Source organism: Amphibalanus amphitrite, unplaced genomic scaffold, assembly GCF_019059575.1.
Source record: "Amphibalanus amphitrite isolate SeventyFive unplaced genomic scaffold, NRLGWU_Aamphi_draft 000489F_arrow, whole genome shotgun sequence".
NCBI classification, from domain to species: Eukaryota; Metazoa; Arthropoda; class Thecostraca; order Balanomorpha; family Balanidae; genus Amphibalanus; species Amphibalanus amphitrite.
The window spans coordinates 440,527-463,768 of NW_024881983.1; the positions used below are offsets into that span (position 1 = coordinate 440,527).

At 52.8% G+C, this 23,242-nt stretch overlaps 1 protein-coding gene across 2 annotated transcripts in view; it reads right to left on the reverse strand.

Annotated features, from left to right (window-relative positions):
• LOC122392516 (octopamine receptor beta-2R-like) overlaps positions 1 to 20,120 on the reverse strand; it is a 77,639-nt gene extending 57,519 nt beyond the window's left edge. Inside the window, exon 1 of one of the 2 annotated variants that reach the window (XM_043387458.1) lies at positions 19,081 to 20,120. In XM_043387458.1, coding sequence (XP_043243393.1) covers positions 19,081 to 19,849 — 769 coding nt within the window. In that variant the 5' untranslated portion in view covers positions 19,850 to 20,120. The remainder of the gene's footprint in view (positions 1 to 19,080) is intronic. The other variant, XM_043387457.1, reaches the window with a different exon arrangement.
• Between the last annotated feature and the right edge of the window lie 3,122 nt (positions 20,121 to 23,242).

Here is a 23,242-nt window from a genome sequence, read left to right on the forward strand (position 1 = left end):
TACTTTTTGCCAGCTAGGCCAGAGTCAATTTGATGGCTGTTATCCTCAGGACAGACACTTGCTCAAAGACCAGCGGCGTCGGTAAACTTTGCCGTCTCTGTAGTTAAAGTTTTGTGAAGAAAACAAAATTAATCAAAGGAAGTTCAAATATTCTGCACTCGGGGATAAAAGAAAGTTTCGCTAAAGATGAGTACCTAATAAGGCTGTGTATCTTCCTGAAGGGAAAAGTGAAAATAAGTGAAGATTTTCCCCTAATGCTATTGACTCGAAGTTATCAAGTGGCACTTTTGTCGGTGACCAGCTATGAGTGTGTACTTGAAATGGAAAGCCCCGCGTGCAGGAGCGGCCGAACAGTCATGTTTTGGGCTTAGTTTGCTTGCATGAGGGCCACGGATACATAGTTGCATGAAATATTGGTTATCGCCTGGCGGTGACCGTAGGGTAGACAGGTGCTTACGCCATGCTCACAGGCCCCAGGAATGTGCTCGACACGCAACTGCCACCGCACCGGCTACCTATAAACCGCATCAGCAGCATATTTTGGCACTGAAGGTCGTTATACACTTCGACTAGTTTTCCAAGGACACACTGAAGGCCATTCACCCCAGGACCCCACACTCTCACATTTTTATAATGGAATAGAGTGTTCTAAATAAATACCAAGTAACTAACTAAATACCAAGTAACCCGCTTGTCCAAAGTTGGCTAATATCAAACAAACTTGGTATCACTACATGACATTTTGTGTTTCTAGTTGGGTAAGGCCTGAACTGCACCACTCATGCTAATAAAACATTCGGTTTGCGTGCTCCTAGACCGTCGTTTGGCTGTGTGTCGGCTGATGGGGTGGGATTTGACACGCCACGAGTCGCGGCCCCAGTGACAGGTACAGCCCTAACTGCCTCTCCGTGCCAACTGGGACGCCCTATCACTAAGAGACGTCAGTCGGGCGCTCTACCGACACCGTCCTCCCCGCGCGACACTGACCTGGGGAGAGACAGAGACCACAGAGACCGGCCCCTCGCTACCAGCATGGGGTCGAACAGCGGCCAGCAGCGCGTGTGCTGCGCTCTTTAAGACCTCATGTTTAGATTCCTCTAAATGGTGAAGGAATGTGATATTGCGCTCGCCGGAAACATGCCTTTAGCATTTTCCAGAAATTATCAGCCATTTTAAGTGATCCAGAGCGCGATAGTTTCGGGGGCTGCGTGTCGAGGATTTATTGACGACAAGACCCAGGATAAGCTGACGAAGTCGTAGGGGCGCAGGACTTTCGCCACGTCGTCGATAACCAAATGCGCTTCACCTCAAAGTGAGGCAAAGTTTGGAGCCAAATCAATAGATATCACATCAATCCGAGGCTGCCGAGAACCTGTCGCTTCTTGTTTAATTTTGCTTGATTTTCTTTTTAACCATCCATAATGACAGTCGTTGATAATCAAGTTTCTCCCACTTGCTCTCAAAATACGCATTGGCAGAAAAAGGTCCAGGAATGGCCACCAGCCGCTGATATCCGTACCATTATCGGCTCCACACCGTGCGCAGAACCGTGTGAAACAATCTCCGAGCTCGCTCGGGGATCGGTGATTGTTTGCCGTCCGGTGATTGGCTGCTGACTCGGGGATGACCCGGCGGACAGACAGACTGGCAGAAAGGACGCTGGATGACCCGACGGACCGATAGACTGGCAGACAGGACGCTGGATGACCGACAGACTGGCAGACAGGACGCTGGATGACCTGGCGGACTGGGAAAGGACGCTGGATGACCGACAGACTGGCAGACAGGACGCTGGATGACCGACAGACTGGGAGATGGACGCTGGATGACCGACAGACCGACAGACTGGGGAAGGGCGCTGGATGACCGACAGACTGGGGAAGGGACGCTGGATGACCGACAGACTGGCAGACAGGACGCTGGTCGCTGGATGACCGACAGACTGGGAAAGGACGCTAGATGACCGACAGACTGGGAGATGGACGCTGGATGACCGACAGACCATGAGGAAAGAACGCTAGATGACCCAGCAGGTTACCAAGGTAAGGGAAGAACGCTAGATGATGACTAATAGGATGGCCTGAGAGGACTCTGAATGACCTGACATGACCCCACCCGACGGACTAACTGACCTGAGGACACTAAAGAACCAACAGTCATAATGTGACTGGACACTGGATGACCAATAGACCGATAGGCCAACAATAGTGGCTAAATGATCCGAAAGGCTAATAAGAGAACGGTGGATGACGCGGCATAACCTGACGAGCCGACCGGACAAATCACATTCAAGTGCCGGTCACCAGACCGACACGTCAAGACCACACAGTCCATCACCTGAACACTAGGAGGAGCCGGCCACATCTCTGCTCAATGTGCGCACCAGCGTCACTCAAGGGTAACGACGTCATAGATGGTCGCTAATGGCATCCGTCTCATGATGTGACGTCACTGTGACGTGAAACAAATCAAAGAGCGCCCCATGTCCGCCGGCCGTGACGACGCTGTGCAACGCTGTGCAATAATCTATGGTAGGCCGGGTGCCAGCATGCTTATTAGCGTCTGCTAAAGGCTAATCGAAGAGCGTCACTTCAAGGAAATGCCATTTGGCGTTAAACGTCGCTAAAAAGGTAAGTATTGTGCCCGCTCAAATATGGCATGTGCATGAGTTCATGCACGTAGGGGCCAGTCAGCTGGTATGTGTCCCGCTCCATTTATTTGGACTGGTCAAATGAATTGTTTTGCTTTCAGCGGATGACCTCGGTCTCAAGGATGGTATTGCGCGGTTGCAGTGGACGGCACGGAACACCGGCCCGCGGTCACCGCACATAACGGGCCACTCGTCCATGGGCCGGCGAGGAAAACGTGGCGGCCGAGCTGCCCGCCCGCGCCGGCCTGCACCGCGCACCTGGCACCGGCGAAATGATCGAACCGACAGCCGCCGGCCCGTCCACGTTCCGGGTAGCAGCGACACTGCCGATGAATAAAACATACACGGCGACTAAACGTCCCCGGTTCGACTCCAAGCTGAGGTGGTTCGCCCGCCACCCCGGGCGTGCGATACTCCCCCACAGACGCGCGGTGATGGGCCGTGATGAGGACACATCCATCGCGCGCAGAGAGACGAGCCGCGGGGTGCCCGCTCCAACCGGTTTCCGGTCACATGACGCGCATGTCAGGTTTCATGGGCGTGATAAGCAAATATGGCACCCAGTCTGGCCGCCCGCTCGCGGTCTCAAAGTGCAGCATAAACACCGCGCCTAGAGATAGAGGGGCGGAGCGTCACCGCGCGTCTCCCGTCCTCTGTCCTCCGGCCTCTGACCGTGTCCCCTCTCTCTTAGACAGAGTGGTGTCCGCAGAGCTCCGCTCCCTGCTCCGTGTGCTGTAGTGACCCTGACCGGCAGCGGGTGAGCCGTAAAACCTTCCGGTCGCCATGACGGGACGTCATGTCACCGATCCCATCAATGCGCGCGGACACGTCACAGAGGGTCTCACGTATGCAACTTCCGGCCGCGTCACCTGATGTCACGATACGTGACCTAACGTTACGTGACGGGAAGTGATGGCCGACGTCAGGGGAGGAGCGCAGTAGCGTCCGCCGCCAGTCCAGAGGTCCGGAGCTGTTTGGCAGGCTCGCTACCGCGCCGTCTGGCCGCGCCGCCGCGCCTTGAGGAGGCGGCTTACAGGACTAATCCGCGCTGAGGCGTGCTGCCGCGGCTGATAGGGCGGCTTGGGGTGTTGGAGGCTGGTCCAGACGATAGCGAGTGGGCGGTGAAAAGTTGACGAGATGCCACGGCAGCTCTGAGTCAGGGGGTGCTCCGTAAATTGTCAGACTTTTTGGAGAGTTTCGAGCTAGCCCGAAGACGGAAAGGTTCATCATGACTCTACAACAGGAAATAATGGTGTGTGGAAGACGTGATGCTGTGTTGTTTGAAGCTCATGAGAGTAGCAAATAACACGAGTAAACGATGAAATGGATGGGGACAACACCTTCAACGCTTGATTTGCTGGCAGCCGGCTGAATGACGGACGGGGGACGGTGGGTGTAAACGATACCTTACGCCACATCAATGTGCTGATGGAACGGCTGGAAAGAAAATAAACCACGAATATTTAGGCCAGCTATGCCCAGAGGCGTCAATTGGTTCGACGTAAATTTTCCAATACGTTCACATGACTTTAAAGATTGCGGTGCGCGGATAGCTTGCTCAGATGCGAACATCCGTCAAACGATTTTATTCGTGAACTTAGAGATAAACTCTGAATATCTTTCTAGCTCGGATAGTATCACTCCAGTGGCACCATGGACTCGCGTTTACCCAGTGGCGGATCCAAGGGGGGGGGGTCACATGGGTCATGACCCCCTCCTTGGGGCTCGGGGGCACCACAGACCCGCCAGGGGCACCACAGGCCCGCCAGGGGCACCACAGGCCTAGCAGGGGCACCACGGACCTGTCAGGGGCACCACAGACCTGTCAGGAGCACCATCGGCCTAGCAAAAGCACCACAGGTCTGCCAGGGCCACCACAGACCTGCCAGGGGCACCAGAGGCCTGCCAGGGGCACCGCCGGCCTCGCAGGGGCACCACGGGCCTGTCGGAGGCACTTCAGGCTTGTCAAGGGCACCGCAGTCCTGTCAGAGCCCAGGGGCACCAGCGGCCTAGCAGAGGCACCACAGGCCCGCCAGGGGCACCGCAGGCCTTCCAGGGGCACCGCAGGCCTGCCAGGGGCACCACCGATCTCGCAGGGCACCTTGAGCCTGTCAGGGGCACCACAGGCCTGCCAGGGGCACCACAGGCCTAGCAAGGGCACCACGAGCCTGTCAGGGGCACCTCAGGCTTATCAGAGCCCAGGGGCACCACAGTCCTTCCAGAGGCACCACAAACCTGTCAGGGGCACCAAAGAACTAACAGGGGCACCACAGGCCTGTCAGGGGCACCAACGGCCTCGCAGGGGCACCTTTGGCCCGTCAGGGGCACCACGTGCCTGTCGGGGACATTTCAGGCTTATCAGTGGCACCACAGTCCTGTCAGAGCCCAAGGGCACCGGCGGCCTAGCACGGGTACCGGCCTGCCAGGGGCACCATCGGCCTCTTAGGGGCACCATGGGCCTGTCAGATGCACCACTGGCCTGTCGTTGCCACTTCAGGATTGTCAGGGGGGCACCACAGTCCTTCCAGGGGCACCACAAACCTGTCAGGGGCTCACAGGCCCGCCAGGGGCAACACACACAAAATAAAATATATAAAAAAAACGAAAATAGGGCACCACCAAAATGAAGTGGCCGAAATCCGATGAGTTTTTAATTTTTGGTATAGGTAGGGGCACCACTTCGATTCATGACCATCCCCTTGGAGTTTTCCTGGATCCGCCCCTGCGTTTACCACTCGCAGCAGTCACGCGTATATATTGCAACTAGAGTCTAGAGACGGATGTTTGCTAAGATAAATCGTTCCCGGCGGACGTATTTCAAGTTTTTGCAATCTACTCTAGCTTGGGATCAAGCAAATCCTGTACCAGCTTCGTACGGAGAACGCAAGGAATGGTCTGTGATTTAATTTATATAGATTCACTTCACTGTACCATCCATCGGAATCGGCCATCGGAAAGTTCAGTGTAATAGTAGGTACGATTTGAGGACGTTGACCTAAATATCTTTGACAAAGCTCTGTTGTCTGGTTAGGACCCTACCAGCTGCCTTTTTATTTGAGGGTGGCTATTGACCACGCTGTCGGATACGTTTCAAATCGATCCTCAAACCTATGATGTAGGTAGAAACCACTAAACAGCCGGACGTTCATCCCAGTCTCGGGCGTACTTTCAGCAGCAAGGCTGAAACAGCAGTCTGCGGTTTTCTGGACACTGATGCTGAATGACGTAGCCACAAGATCCGTGTGCGTACTTACAGCGCAGATGTGAAACCAGCCCCCACTTTCTGAAGACAGTTTTTGAAGCGCTGGAAATTCAGCCGCCTATAAAAATCCCCTAATGAGTGTGTTATTCTCGGAGCCTCGGGGGCTGAGATACCGTTGAAATTCAATGGGCTGCGTTGGTTAAATCTCGGCTCACATCATCAGTCAGAAAATCACAGGCTGGTTGAACTGCGTAGGAGGCTCCAAGCCACCACAGACCACAGACATGTGTCTGCCATTTGACAGCTATGGCTGCCAGTTAGCTGTCACAAAGACAAAACAACTTCTGTTGAGAAAATGACTTGTTGGCGAGTGACTCCGGTGCTTATGTAATGCCTCGTTGCCTATATCGCCTGCCTGTGGTCAGACTGGTGTGACAAATAAAATGTGTGGTTATCTCCAAAACGATAACCCGAAAAGCCGCAGCTTCAGCAGGTGATGAAATCGGCTTGAATTTCCCCGCATTAGATGAATCGTTTTCACCGGCCTGTTGAAACCTGAAACAATATGTTTGGCGTGCTGTTCAGCGACAAGAGTGCGAGATACGCCAGCAGCTTTGATATATAACAAAATTTGCAGACCGCTGATAAATCAGGTACTGAACGGCGGCTTTCCTGCATGTTGCATAAAAGCACCATGTATTGAGACTGCCCTACAAAGTCCGGCAATTATTTCGTTAATCTTATCCAATCCACCTACCACCCTATCTTTCCCTTTCCCAGTCAAGCCAAGACAGACGGAGCGCAGATACACGAAGCCCAAGTGTGACAGACTGACACCCTGCCCCGTGCGCGGGTCACGGACCCATGCGGACGCAGAGCAGTGGGCGGTGCATCCTGCAGCGCCGACCGGGAACAGTTCCATTTTCAGCGGCACTTTCCGACCGACTGACACAAACGGGCTCTGGCTCATAAAGCCAGCGTTTGGGCCGGTTCGCCACGGACGAAAGCCGCTCGTTTGTAAGACAGATAGGCGCTACAAACTCGGAAAGTTTTAATTACAATGGTTTCAAATGGGCAGCCATGCAGCATTAATCAAAATATGCATTCATGGGAGACCGTTTCATCAGGGGCGCCCTGTAATAGCAGCATGCTAGGAAGGCTGCTTTTCAGACGAAGGGAAAGTCGCGGGTAAAACATGTATGATGAATCATACTCGATCAGCTATTTGTATGCCGTGTAAATTGTGCCTAAGTACGCGTTTCCTTAACGGTATTTTGTAGCGCCTGCACTTGAATTGGTTGCGATCACACTTTAGACCAAATCTATGAGGTAGGACAATGCCCTGAGTTGAATTCCAAGTGACTATTATTCGATTCCTCTCATGATGGCCAACAACTTCGCTGCTTTCTCGAAATCGAGTTGAGACGGCATGACGATGCAGAGACACCGTCGTCCGTCTCGGCTGCTGCTACGGTGTGGATACTTGCATACGGTAAACGTTTTGTCCGACGACTCTGCAGGGATATAGTTCACTTTTTAAGCCGTAACTAAACCTCAGTCTCCTGGTAAACACATGACTGAGAGTCAGCTCATTAGGTCAAGAGACCCCTTTGTCGAATCCGAGCCTCGTTTTGTTTTTGCTCTGTCTGACATCAGCTCGCATCAGTCACTGTCACTTAGAAGTGGGACAGGCGGGCGGGCTGTGAGCGTCGTTTGTAACGCGCTCTGTCGCTCTGGCCCGCCCAGAGGCGGTACAGGAGCGCAAAACTCCCGAAAACACCGTCAGCACACAGACTGAGCAGCACGTTCACCTGGCACCGGGTAGCTCGCCGGTTCAGACCGGCTGACTAAGGGTCGAACATCTCCTAGCCGGAGATACGCTGAGTGCACGGAACACACTTGGCTCAGCGTGCCAGACGCATAGCTGCACCTATTTTTGTAACATCGTGGGGGGTCTGAGTCAACCTGCAGAAAATGAGACAGGGCTTGATGAAGCCGGAGGGAAATGGGTCAGGTTCACCTATGTAATCAATGGACACCATCCACTGCTCTGCGTTGACTAAAATAAAACATAGCGATTGTATAAACAGATAGAAATATTTTCTTGAAGCACAGATCGAGTTTCTTATTGAAGTCTTATTTTTATAACTCATTAGAATAGAAACAATCAGCTGTTTCTTCAAGCTCCGTAATTGTATCGTCACCGGTGATATAAATTATAAACATAACTATTTGATATCACATTTTCAAACCACAAATACTAAGGTAGATACTCCCTTATTTCCACGCTAGTATTTTTCCTTGGCACATTTCTTTATAGCCCATTTTGTGAAAATTTTAATAATTCGGCGGACACTGAAACCGTAGTGTTTACAACGACTGTCAGCGCTCACAACATTCAGCGCCTGGTGTTTCCTCTAAGCAAATAAGAGGCAAAGCCATTTACGATCATTCCCACGAGCCCCGGACAAGACGGTTCATCTTCGCCTGTTCCGGGAACCAATTGGAATTTCCGATCGCCTTAGCTCTGCGGCGGCACCAGTCATCTCCGGGTCAAAACAGCCCGGCTGGGGTCGTCGGGTCACGCGGGGTCACGCGGTTCAGGCGGGTCACGCGGGTCAAGTGGGCCACACAGATCATGTGTCGAACAAGGCGGGCTCGGCCGCCGGAAGGCCTTGCAGACGACCTTGCAACAACTGCAGTGTCGTTCCGGCCGGCCGGGGGCTGGTCCCGCCGCGCCGCGCGGCCGACTTGGAGCGGCTGCAGACGTCCCCGTACCTCCTGATAGTGTCAGATATGGCCTATAAGAGCGGATGTGAGGCTGGAGAACGCCCTCCAAGGACGCCCAGGGACCTTCAGAATGGGAGAGAGTGAGGACCAGCTGGGACGAGTCGCGACCAGATAAGGTCGAGCGGACGGCTACGAACTGAGCTATCAGACAATACTATATGTAGTAGGTGTTAACGTGAAACGGTTCTCAAATTCAGCAGCGGACAGGCAAGGTCAGATATGAGGTTCAGTGCGTTTTTATGGAAAAATGATCAGAGTTGTCATAAATGCTGATGAACAACTGCGAATGATATATGGATGACTGCCACTAATCGATGATATTTGACAAGTTGATTGAACAGATTTCCCTGTCTTCCAAAACGGGCTCGGCAAATTATTTCTGACGTGCGGCTGTCCGTCGTAGAGTTACGTCTTCCCATATAAGACTCGCTTTCATTCAAGAGGCCAGAATTAGCAGTTTCGTTCCGACACCCAAAACGGTTTGGCTTGTCATTCTCCTGTAGGGCACAGTGTCCATCCTACGAGAGGATGCCGATTACGATTCCCATCGCTGCTCCGCCGCCCGTAGACCACAAAGGGAAGAGCCGGGCTGACATGACACCTGTCCCCCGCCCTCTCCCCCACCACCGGGTCTCCCCACTGTACTGGGTACTGCGCCGGCGAAGACCGGTCCACAACGGGTGTCAGATCCGCCGACCACCGCAGTGCATCAAAGGCTCGGAGCTGTCGTCACCGCACTGGCCGCGGCGGCGGCGGGGGCGGCGGCGGCGGCGGCGGCGGGGGCGGCTGAAGATCCCGACCCTGAACAGGCGAAGAACGGAAGGTCGCGACAGGTGGCTGATGGGAGCCTTCTGACCACCAGACTAAACACAAACAGGCCAGCAAGCGGCGCTCCTGTGGCGCAGAACTCATCTATTGAGCTTGATTTGCAGCCATAGTATGCGTTTCCAGCATTAACAATTAATCAGCTTTGCAGCGAACCGAAGTAAAGGTCATCAGGATTTGCTGAGCTCGCTAGCTGTGATGCATAAGTAAGCATGGCTGGATTCGTCGCGTAGTAAATTCGTCCTACTGGATGATATATTACACAAGAATACAGACACTTCAAAAGAGTTCCAGTGCAGAGGAAGGTACCTCATGAAGAACAAGCAGCGTAGAACGGTTCTTATGCGCACTTTAAAGTCATTGAATAGCTTCAGGGACCAAATCTAAGATACCTGTATTTCCATATTGCAACAAAGAGCGAATGGCGAAAACATTCTCCAAGAACACATGTTGACCAAGTTTCTCGGCGAGTTGCGCTTCTGCTGGGTTCGGCTGCAGCAGCTGCCTGGGCGAGTTGACTTATTCAATCAACCAGTCTGAAAAACTCAAAGGAGACCACCATTCGGTAGCGCAACAAGTAATCAGGAGCAGAAGTGGCCCAATCGCATCTGATTCTGGTATTCAGAGCTTGTTGTGAGCGGCTCCCAGAGCAGTGAGCCACAACTGGCGTGCGCTCAATAAATATTATACGGAATGAGAATCGTGGACCACTGGACATAAGGGAAGTCTTTCACCGAATTGACTTCACCTATCATCGGGGTAATTCCCGTTGTTGATGTGTGAATAAATTAAATGAAATGTGTACACAAAATGCCTCACGGTTTTTATATCCGTGTTCTATAGTTATCCACCTCTTTCACGTCCTGGACTCTATCTAGCGACCCACAACCGATCACGCACTCCCCTCATTAACCAATGCACAGTCGGGCAGTCGATAGCGGAAAGGAAGTGGCCCATATAAGGCGGCATCACGTACCGCTGACCCGACCTGTCCCGGCGCCCCTCCTCGCCACTGAGCCTGAACCTGCTTTGGGTACCGCCCGACGCGCGACGGCGCCGGGTCCGCGACGTCGCGAGTCAAGATTGATGTCCGGTCTTTTCGTGTCCAGCCAGCGTGGTATGACACGCAGAAGCTGGCGGGGCGAGGACCAGGGGGAGATAGGGAGGGACCCGGAGGTCGATTGGAAGAGATAGCGAGAGGACAAATTCACGGAGCGACGTGAGAGGCATCGGGCGCTTAGTTAGTAGCGATAAGATTGTCAGCTGTTCAGGATATGGCATGTGATATACTTGACCACTGGGATTCGGTCGGAGCCAGGGACAGTATGGACAGTGACATGCATTTTCTGGGCTTCTTGTAAGATGTTTTGTAGGGTTAGTGGTATCCTCCATAAGGGTTCTCGAGTCTCAACCAAGGCCGTCGAAGGAAAGCTGAAATCGATTATCGACTCATCGTGAACTTCGCTGTTAGTATAGGTTTAACCCTTACATGGCGATGCTGTTTCCTGGAATCATAAGGTCCAATAGTCCAGTGACTCGTCAGACAGCGTAGTCTGGCCGGTGAAATTGTGCTGTTCAGAATTCACTAACGAGTCTGCACGTCAGCTAATCGATTCAGCTACCTGGCCTTCCAGCGACCTGGTATCAGCTATTGAACGGGCGGGGCAGATGCAACTGACCCCGACCAACTGTCGTCCACCTGCCTCTCTACCTGCGGTCATGAATCCACAATGGGACCGCCGCCGCCTCCGCCTCCGCCACAGCCGCCCACCGCCACCGGCGGGGTAGCAGTGCAGGGCGGTGACAGGGCGGCGACAATTGGCCTCGTCTGATACCGTGTCACCATGCTGTTACACCGACGGAACATCCCGTGTCTGTCGCTGCGCCGCTGAGAGCGATGCCATTCTGTCTGTCTAACAGCGTAACTGAGCGTCACAGGCGGCGCATCACGACGGCACAGCTGCACGGCGAGCGTCACACCGTGACTGCAGTCGCGTCACACTCAGCTGCAGGGTAACGAACGATCGCCAGTCTTTGTGTCTGCCGAAAACGTCACCGTGTTCAACGGGGCGCTTTATTTCCCGACGGCAGTTAAAGTAGAGAACTGTGTCGCAGGACTTTGGCCGTCACTAAAACCATATCAGATAAAGTGCGACGAGACACGCTTAATATTTGGGTTGAAATGTTTTGTCAAGATGGAGTCAGTTGTCCATTGACTGCCAGTGGTGACGTACGTTTGTGACGAGGTCTGCCGTTCCTGATAAAGAGTACCCTAACTAGATAACCGGACAGATGACACAGTATCCTCATCAGATAGTTGTATACCGGCGGGTCCATTCCACCGAGCGGCGGCCGTGAGAGCGCTGTCCGTCGGCTCACCAGCGATCGACACTAAATGGGCGACCAGCCGAGTGACTGGTGGTGTGTCAGCGGCCAGCGGGACACCGCCGCCCACCCATCGGCCAGTATTGGTGCCGTCAATGGCCGGTCGACATGGATCGCTGGTCGACCACACTCATCCGAATTAATCACACCGACTTTGTGCCAGTTCCGCTAACACATTACCGGCTATTGCACCGTGCGCGCAGGGCAGGAAATGATGAAATATTCACCAGTCATTTTAATCAAATTTTTGATGCATTGGAAATGCCTACGCTCGCTTATACTGTACGCTACCCGATCTGGCATACGTATAAAAAAAAAAAAACAGGAATGTAAAGTGTCCAAAGCCGAAAACAGAATGGGAAGTTTTGACATGAGCTGACATTTATACGGAATAGCCAATCTCTTGAACGATGCTGGTACTTCAAACGAGAAAGCATTTGCAAAATGATTGGTATTTATCATGGTCTTTAATGTATTTATGAGCCATGTTTGTGACTTTATCTTCATCGCGTATGCACCATGTAGCCATGGTCTGCAGTGACTTTTCGTAGACAGGCTATAAGCCGACACAATAATGTGCCTCGTTCAACAACATAGCTGACCATATGTCATTGCTTGTTCCAGACGGCTTGAATAAAAACGAATAACTCATGTGACTTATACTACACCTCAGCAAAATGTATATTATCTCACCAAAAATGCACACATGCATGGAATATCTTGAATCTTCAACAATTCACTTTTTCTCTACGTTAGAACATTATCCTTCCTATAAGAAGTGGACCCAACCGTCTCTGAAGCATCTGAAGGCGGTGTGCCGTTCAGAAAGGTCGGGTATCCACCGTTCAGCTCCCGTGGCTACCGGCGACTCCCGTCTCCACTCTGGAAAATGAGCCCGCCGTACATACGTACGGCGCAGATGGCCCTGACGAAACCGCACCCAGTCTGGTCAAGGCAGACCCGCGGCCAGAGAGTAAGTGCGAAGAAACATTGCAGCTTGGGGGCCCGTCCCCAGTGAGTCTAAATAAATAGGGTGCCTTTTGCGCTGCTTCTGAAATGTTTGTCTCGAGTTCTTTGCATATGTAAACAGGGATAAGTCGCAGGGATTTTGGCCGGATGCGATAGCTGTCACGAAGAAAGATCTCCTAGAAAGACTGCGCTTGTGACCACTCCCAAGACATATCTAGTAAAGGGCAACAACATCACTCTAATACCAGAGCTGGAAGCTTCATCCCAGCATCTACCGAACAACGAACTCGAGCTCACCATACCCCATGCATGAAGCGCACCCTGAACCCACTTATTGGACCTGGGTACGGCTTTGTGGGTCACAACCGTCACACCTTCCATCCTGCAGTCGGTGCTGGGGAGTGGTTGTCCTCGCCCTGGCTCCTCCCTCCCTCTGACCGTGACACTGCGTGAGAAACTGTCCCAGTTAACGTGCACGGGTGCACCGGTGCACGTTGGGGTATAGGGAGGGAGGGGAGGGTGCAATCAGCTCATGCCGGCCATGGCGCCCTGCCGGCTGATCGCTGAGGGTGATAGTGGATTGATTGCAAGTTTAGGAAGAAGGAAGAGAAAACAAAACAAAGCGAATAAAAGAGAGCCGGTAGGGTGAAGGAGAGCAGAAGGGGAAGTTCTCGGAGAAAAGGAGGATCCGAGAATGGAAGGAGTATTTTTCAGTCTACGTCGAGAAGAAAGAAATACGTCAAATCGCTGAGTGTGATGTTTGGATGAATCACTAAGTATCCCGTTTCGACTGATCGGTAGGTATTTCTTTATTGATTTAGAATCCAACCAACAAGCGGCTCTCCCATCTTTTAAAATATCAGACTGTCATTGGGGTGCTCGGTGGAAGGTTCTGTGAACATTGCCTTGCCACACCTTCCGTAAAACACGAGAAGTCGAGAACTGCGCCATCCCTATTCCTTCTTCCCCAGTGGCAAACATTTCGCCATGGGTCTGTCATCTGACTTCATACCGCGACGAGCCGGCGCCATCTACAATACACCGGCCACAATTTGTTTGGACGGCCAGCCACGTACCGACCATTCTCCGAAGCCCTAACGCCCCAGGCTAACGCAATTTACCCCGGCTACGTGAGAGCTCACTTCCGCGGCACACTGTGGTCGCAGGGATCGGGCCGCTGATAGAACCGCAAGCCGCGCTCCTCGTGGACTGCCATATGAGCTCACAGTGTGTTTGAAGTCTGTGACAAAGCACCATGTGCTCCTGAGAAGTCTCGTCCAGTGTTCTGGAAGTCGATTCCAGCGGGCAGAAACGTCGGGTCATTCCATGTCATTCTGGGTAACGGGAGCTATCATAACACCTCATTCCTGGTGAAGGGGTCATGCCACCCCATTTTGCGCATCTGGAGGTCATGTAAACCGAGGGTCTGGGGACCATAGCACTTCTCTCGCCCCACCGAGGGTCGAGATCGGTCAAGCTCCGTGTGCTTCGTCGTAGAACCGAGTCGCGTTCAACTGTGACGTCATTACTGATAGTCGACACAGTGCTGTTATCTGTCCGTCGGAGACGTCACAGTGCAGACGCCCCCTCCCCTCCCGTCCCTCCCCCCGTCTCTGTCTGACTGCGCTGCAGCAGTGCCCGCGAGACATCCGTCTGTTGTCAGCAGGCGGTTAGCCGATTGGCATTCGCCACTTGCATCCATTCAAAGGACGGGAAAAAACGATGATGATATATAGGAAATGTGTCGAGGGCAGGGGAAGTTGACGGGACTTAACAACTCAGCTCAAGTTATATAAGCATTGTATAAGTTTGCCGGTCATTCAATCATATACAGGGAATAGCACACCGGAAACAATTAAATTGTTCGTTTCAACGGGGTTAATTTGTGTTCTTATAAATTTACCGCTTATTACAATAATGAAACGTACAAATTAAAGTGTTGTTCACTTGAACATGCTTAGGGTAAATGAGCGGAAAACGGGGGCTGGTTACGTAAAACCAACGCAAAACGACTGATGCAAATAAAATGAATCAATATTAACGATACGTCACGCATGTTTTTTTTTTTTTAACTTTTGAGCATCTATTCAGAAGGATGAATGTGATGGTCAAATGCGCAGCACCTAGCGAAGACCTACACACATTTATAAAAATGAGTCATTCGCACTTTTATTCACGTGTTTGATCGCAACATATCACTCTCGATTTGTCCTAAGTGAGTTATGTGCACTTTCCTTTTCCGTCCCTGACCTTTTGTTGCGGCGCCAGTGACGCAGAGGGCGATCGCGGAAACCATCTCACATCCCCACACAGACCGGCACTAGGGGGGAACGTCCCGGTCCCTGCCTGCCAGACACTTTACTGACAGCTTACGGGACTCGCCCGCGAATTCATAAGCAGCTCCCAGATGGTTTGTTTTGGTGGTCGAGCCATTGGGTGTGCTCAGCGAGTGAACCGAATCAGAAGCGAGCGAGACGCGAGAATATTTCTTTCCGCCAGGGTGGTGTGGCACACCGGGATGGTCCTCTGGGCTGTAAGCAGAGCTCTGTGCACACTGCACATATCACCGGCGCCAGACTCCGTCAGACTGCACTGACACATCGCCGTAAACCGTTCACCAGTCGCCGATCGCACAGGGAGATGAGGTCGACCAGGACTGGATATGGTGCCCGACCAGTCCGTCCGACCGACCGCGGCGCCGGCGGCCGGCCACCAAATCGGAGCGCCCCGATCGGGTTAGTATGATAATCGTACCGTGCAAGCACATATAGGGAAGGCGCCGAATTGGTGATGCCCCCGCCGGTGGGCTGGGAAGAGCGGCAGCCTTAGGATGCATTCGGGGTTTTGCAGGGAAGGTCCATGTGCCCAGTCATGTTTGATGCTGGCTGCATCGGTGAAAACCTGGAAGCCAGACATCGGACAAACGTCGTAGCCGCCCTACCGCTAGTCTGGAGAGGGGCTGTGGGATTGAACCTATACGGCGCGGCATCATTTGTTTTTGTCGCTTGAGAATTCTGGTCATCAATGACTCTGAAACATGGGAGAAAAAAAGCTTTAGTGCAATATCGTAAAGAGAACGGACGCATTGGCCTGAGCTAGCTGATTGAACCGATACCGATAGCAGAGGGATGCATCGAGATATGTAAATAAGAAGGCTTTTAGTCTCATGCTTACAAACAACTACCTAAATCGTAAATAACAATAACAACAGTGACAACATGGAAAAGTCAGATCCTGCCAATTCTTACCACCTATACTAGCAGCCTGTAAGGTGGTGACTTCTGGAAATGTTATCCAGCCCGCAGTCATCTCGTATCCGGTTTTACGCAATAATCCGGCATGTATGTACGCACCTGTGATGATTGGGAAACAACTCGTGGGATTTATATTCGTCTTATCATACTTCTCGCGTGGCAGTCATTCATAAAACCGTGCTTTTATCAACACCCGCATGGATGCGGGTTCGATTCTCTTCGCCTGCTGGCAGTTTCCGTTAGCGGACCGCTGCTCTCTCAAACGATGAACGATCCGTCATGTAACCGATGACGGCACGTCACTCACAATGTGATTAGGAGAGTGTTAAATCGCCTCAGTACAACTGATGCAAGGCCGGGGCTCACTGTGATCTCAGCAGGGCCGGGCCCCCAGCGACGGTGCGTTGTTTCGTCAGCGGCCGCTCCGCAAAGGGGATGCGACATGTAAATGTTTACTGGCGACCGGAGAGGATATGGGGAACGACGTGATGAGAAAGGTTTGTCACTCGGATCAGGGGTGGAACAAGCGGAACATGGTGCTCTCCGTGCCGCGGCAGACAGGAGCAGTGGTAAAAGGATGGTTTAGGAGTCCACAGCTGTCACAGCGAGTTCTGGCACATCCACTGAGTGGCCGAGACGGTGCCGTGGATGCCAGCCAGCCTCTCCCCCGCTGCGCCAGCCACGTCACCGACACCGACCCCCTCCGAGGGCCCATCCCCTCCCCCACCCACCCCCATCAACCCACGCCGCCAAATATGTTCATACGAACACGCGAGGCCACCGACATTCGTCGTGTGGAGAGCGGTTGTAAGAGTGGACAAGGACTGACTACTGACCACCGGCCGCTATACTAACGGAACATGATGATGTCTGTTTGTTGCCATCGCTCATCCTGCCGTCTGTTCAACACATGTCCGTCAATCGACTGATCAGACCCGTCATCCGTCCGTCATCCGTCAGTCGTCCCTCCGTCATCGCGCCGTCGTCTGCGCATTCGTCGCCGCCCGTCCGAAACCCGTCATCACCTAGGATGACGTCAAGAATCGTGGTGTGAGAGTGACCACTGGTTTCCACTGGTTTACTCGCCGTTGCCGCGTGCAGGCCGTGATTCTGTGGGAAGTATCACGCCTGCTGAGCAGCTCTCTGAGTCTGCGGAGGCGCTGCACACCCGGCACGGCCTATCTGCTGTTTACCCTGGCGTATCACTCCGCCAATGATCAGCTGTCGTCGTAAACGTGGCAAACGACCGTCGTATGGTGTTGTTATGGCCTCCCGCTCCGCCGCCGCAGCGACAAAGGATTGGAGGAGCCAGGCAATCAGAGAAGGCGAGTGGAGGAAATGAGAATAGAAACAGGGGGTTTGAAATCGCAAACGCACATCAGTGCTAACCGCGACCGCTCCCATCGAACACGGAACGCAGTAGCTAAATAGGAGGCGGTGGGAACGGGAAGCGGAGCCCGACCTCAGACCAGACCGCAACCTCTGCAGCCGAGCCGCAGAGCCGATCGGTAGCGGACAGGCGGGCTGTTTGGACGAAACCCGACAACAGCAGCGCGCACGACCAGCCGCGGAAAACAGATGCGCCGGATGCGTGCCGCGCGCCACTGTTGTGACGGTGCCGGCGCTGGCTCCCGCTAATCACGGCACTTACACGAGTCGCTAATTACGACGGCGGCAGTAAAACGTTCCCCAGTCGTGCCGGCACGCGGCGGAGACAGCTGAAATGCCCGGCGAGTCTATCGAGCTATGCTGTGGACAATGTCATGTGTAGGAGGATGGCTGTCCACGAGATGAGGTCACGGCCCCGTTGAGGTGGGTCTTGGCAGGTGGATCTGACCGTGGAATGGAGCCAAGGTGAACCATGTAGCCGCAGTAATTGTTTTCCGATAAAAAGAATGGTGCAGAACTGTAGCATGGATCAATAAAGTATTGGGAAGGTGCAAAGTATATGGCGGCAAATTACTCCGACAAAATACGTAAAAGAACTTTTTTTTTTGAAAATTATTGTAAGGAAGATCGTCTGATTAGAAACCGATCCATACCATATTCTGAGGATTGCAACAAAAAATTAAAATGCAGGAACTTATAAAAACAAAATAATTGGGAATTGTTTTTCTTGTTGTGTAACGGGTCATTGTCCACATTGCTCCCAATTACCAGCGATATTTATGCAGACTTCTGCTAGACATGGACATATGGTCGGAGCTATCGTTATTTCAATAAAAGCTCACAGATATGGCAATAATAAATAATAAAACGATCTTTCAGCAAGAGCTTTGCTACTTTTAAAATATGATAGCTAATCTGTCATGTCAAACACATTGCAGTTTGTTGCATAGTTCCATCATATGATCCATCAAATGAGTCTTATCTACGTAAAAGGGCGTGAGTAACGAATGTCATTGTAAGTTTCCAAAAACTAAGCCTATAGACAATCGTCCTGCCATCTTTTTACCAATAATTCTATCAACCACCCACGAAGAAAGCGAATGCATCAAAAGATTTACCAGCACATCTATGCAACACGAGGGCACGAGGCCAGCATCGAGCCATTTTCAATCTTCTCGAGCCAGCCATCTAGTTGAAGAGCGTACTTGACTGGATGTTTACCTGACTTGCCAAAGGTATAGTGATCAGAACTTTGGAATATTGTCGAGTCCCTAACTACCTTGTTGCGACAAACTTGGACGACAGCCACACACATCACCCAACAGACACAACATGGGATGAAAATAACTCAAACACGTAAATCAGACAGGCAGCACGAAAGCAACAGCCACAGTAACACAGTTTGCAGTTCACAGTCCAAGTCGCCACGCTTATCCCTCCCTCGTAATCCGACACCTCAGACATTTTTTCACCCTATTTCTTGCACCCCCGTGTGCCGAAGCTTTACTTCCCAATCACCTTGCCCGTAAGACAAGCCCAGTCTTATACCTTTAGCCCCCTACGCCTTGCCCAAGACCTTAGTCCCTAATCTTACCCACCACACTTCCAACACCTACCTCCATCCGCTCCGCCGTTCTGTGTGACCAGCATCTGGGCCTTGCCGCGTGCCTTGTGCAGCATCTGCTCCTGGCGGTCCGCCTCTCTGAACACGCGCAGATATAGGCAGACCATGATGACGCCCGGGATCCAGAAGGATATGGAAGAGGAGACGACCGCGAACCACATGTTGACCTCCCAGGAGCACTCGTCTGGGGAGCGGGAGCTGAGGTACTCGTCGGTGGCGTACCAACCGAGGAAGATTGGGATGAACGAGATGAGGATGGGCGCCAGCCACGCGGCCAGGATCATCAGCAGCACCCGTGTGCGCGTCATCTTCATCGGGTACTCGAGTGGCAGCACGATGGCCACGTAGCGGTCCACACTGATACAGCAAAGGTGCAGGATCGAAATGGTGCTAAAGTACACGTCCAGCGAGTTCCAGAGGTCGCACACGACTAGGCCGAACATCCAGCGCTCCGACAGCTGCACGCTGGCGTTGAACGTCATGGCGCCGAGCGCGACCAGCATGTCGGCCAGCGCCAGCGACACTATGAAGTAGTTAGTGATGACCCGCAGTCGGCGGTAGCGGATCACGCTGCAGATCACCAGCAGGTTTCCCAGCACCGACGACACGATGATCAGCACCATGGCCAGCGCCTTGAGCACCGTCAGCAGCACCTCATGCCACGGCATGTCCGCGTCGGCTCGCGACGCCACGTCCGGCACCACCGACACGGCCTCGTTGAACGCCGTCGGCGGCACCGTCAGAGTCACGAACTCACCCATCTTCAGGCGCTACTGGGCCCCGGCGGTGGCCATCGCGAACGGGCACGAGCAGCCGCCGAGCGGGCCGCGCTGCGCGCGCGGCGACATTGTACTCGCAGTTATGGAGAGCGGGCGGAGGGAGCAGCGCTGACGGCGCGGCGCCGCGGCGGCAGCGGCGGCCCGACGTGCTATTCGGCCGGACTCCGGCGCTGCACTGACGGCCGGCCGGGCGCGCGCTGGCAATAGCGGCCCCGGCAGCGGGCGGCCGGCCCGGCGCCGCCTGCCGTACTGTGCGCGCGCGCCGTCGTCGTCGCCGGCGGCACGCCCCCGCCCAGGACCCGCCCCGCCCAGATCAATGGGTGACCCCTCCGAAAATTCGCGAGGACGTCCCAGGGGCTGGCTGGGCAGGACGGTCCCGCGGTCGGCGGCAGTCTCGGGGGAGAAGGCCAGCGGCAGGTCCCGGCGGCCCGGCGCCGAGTGCGAACGGGTGACTGACTCGGCTGCGGGCCGAATGGGGCGCGTGTCGGACGTGACACGCGCTGCACCGTGTGACCGACCCCAGGTGTCAGCAGGCCGATCGCACCTGTTGCCGAGCTATTGTACTGGTTTCGCCAGCCTCGCGTCGGCCGGAAGTCCTGTTCTGACAGCACTATGACGCACATGTGATACTTTGATAGGCGCTCTCAACACCCATCAACGGATCATGGTGCCGCTGACTCGACCTGTTCACTGAATCCTCAATGAGTTGTTGACACGCTTCGATAAAATAAGTCACGGCATCATCAGGTGATAGACACTGTGTCTACACCAGCGCTGGTGCCTTTGATGTGGTTCATTTTCACAAGTTGTGGCAGCACCGCAAACATCAGCGGCTGGAGCATCTGCTGGGGATGTGTACCGCCCGCCGGCGCTGATCCTTCAACTTGGTGCGCTGAGCTGCATCCATTACTGCCGTGCGTGACCGGGAACCCTCATTTACGGCAACGATCCCCACTGCAGACTGCAGAGAATGTGCAGACATAACTGCATAGAGACGGGCGGGTCGATGCCTGTCCCTCACAGGACGCTGCTTCTTCATCATATTCCACAACTTCAGCAACATAATCCACGACTATCGGTTTCGACCCCGCTAGCTAAATCTCTTATGAAACCCCTAGTAATCGTCGTAAGCTCTCCACTTTTCAGCCATCTCCCCCCCCCCCATCTCTTTTCACCTTATCAGAATCCGTTATTCCTCTCTCAGTTCTTATTTTTCTTTACAGCCCAACGACCTTCATTAGATTAGCCCACACTTCTGAATCTGAGCACTTCGTCGCACCATCCTCTCACCTACCAATACTTCTCCATCAGAGCATAAAAGGGTCCTCTTTAAGTCATTGTTCTTCAGCTCTCATTGTTTCCACCTAACAACTTTCTGGGTAGCCATCATTAGTAAGTACCACTGTCTGGTTTTTGGAATAAAATGAATCATGTGAAGTTATGGAGTAGACTACAAACCCACCATCACTCCTTCAACATAACCAACCGTATGAAGTTTTCCCTTCAAACACCCTGCGCCGCTGCTGCCACACTGACGGTGACGGCACCGCCGAGGTCGCCATCGACACCAGCACGTGATCACCACTCGTCTGCCGTGACTGGTCCGGTGGAGGGGGGGGGGGGGGCGGCGGGATGGCCGTCATGCAACATTGCCACTCGGTCCGGCCGTCACGGTCACCTCGCAGTGACGCGGCACTCGGCGACAGCGGCCAACACAGGCTCTGAAGGAGGCTTGGGTCAGTCCAGAGAGTGACCGCAGGCCGTCCCGGCAGCGGACTTTGGACTCCATCCCCCGGGGCCGCCTGGTGCCTACGCCCGGCCGGCGAGCCCGGTGACTGACGCGCATCGGGAGAGTGATCATATTTAGATGGACGGCAATAAATTTCACCGTGCTCGTTATGATAATCGCACGCCATTCATGGAGGCGATTTGGGAATAGGTTCTCTTACTAATGCCAACTTCACATGCATCGGTGGCTATCTATTTATGCCGCATTGGTGATCTAAAGTTCGCCGGCATCTCCCGGCTTCTGAGTTAGTGATGCAAAGTTCAGCCCCAGGGAGTCGTCTGCGGACGCAACTTCGGTGGCAGAGCCCTCACTGTGTAACATCAGAACAGAAGTTTGTCTGGCTTATAACGACCTGAGCAACGGGGGCTTTACACCAGAGAGGCGAGATGTTGACCAGCCTTGGTGCGTTACAGTTACGCCGGGAGCACAGCGCGAGTGAACCCTCGCCTGAATTAGTTTTTTTTAGACGTTACGTTTAAACGTTGTGCCAATAGCTATGGCTCATGGCTTTCCACTTTTTTTCCTTTTTAGCTATGCATATTTAAGCAGGTAACGATAAAATGCTGTTTGGAATGTTTTACTTCAATGACCTTGATCAAGTGAAAACTGCTTTTTGTCATTTTTAGATTTATTCATTACGAGTATTTATTTTCTGTGAAGACCTACGAACATCTATATTACTATTTGAGGAGAGTGCGTCTGTCCGTTACCGAGGTCCCAACTTGGTGGTGCTTTGCGTGGACTACAGGCCAGACCGTTGCACCTAGCGCCCTGAAATTTGCACAACTTATAGATCAAGGATGCGCGACGTGCCTTTGAGGGGTCTCAGCTCGATCGGATTGATAGGGAGCGCGTGGCGCGTGCTCAAAAAGTGCAAATTCGCGTCATAGACTTTACATGTATAAATCGGCCTGCGAAATCGGGCGAAAACGACTAATTTTGGCCGACACGGGTCCAGTTCCCGTGCAATATCTTGGTGACCAGGGGTCCGACCGGCACGGGGAAAACAGCATCGTGTACAGAATTGAACGGGCTATTGAGTGGTGTGCAATGCAGAGGATAGCACGCGCCACGTGCACCGGAGAGGGCACTTTAATTTGAAAAATTGCAGTTTTTGAGGGATTTTGGAATTAATTTTATTTTTAGGTGACCGTTAAAAGGAGCGAGTTGAATCAACGCCTATTTGCAAGAGAAAGGTACCGCCTCTCATATAAAAATTGTGAAAAGCTGATTGATCCAAATCAAGGTGGTGCAAATCACAGGAGAAAATGGTGTTTGTCAATTTTGTGCCACTTTATTAATCACACGGGGTTTGCTGCATAACCTGATACCTTTGGCAATTGAATATGGTACCATTGGATAGAGCATTCAATTCTGTCCAATATTCACTCTTCATTTTTGCATGATTAGCAACAGTATCCTTAAAAATGTAAATGTTCCAAACCATTACATTGTCATTTTTAGCGAAATTCATCGATGGCCCTCAAAAGACTTCACGCCAGTTTTCGAATCATTCTAAAGGACAATCGAACGAAATGGATATTTACCAACCAAATCGACAGAGACCAACCCACGGGTCAAAAAAT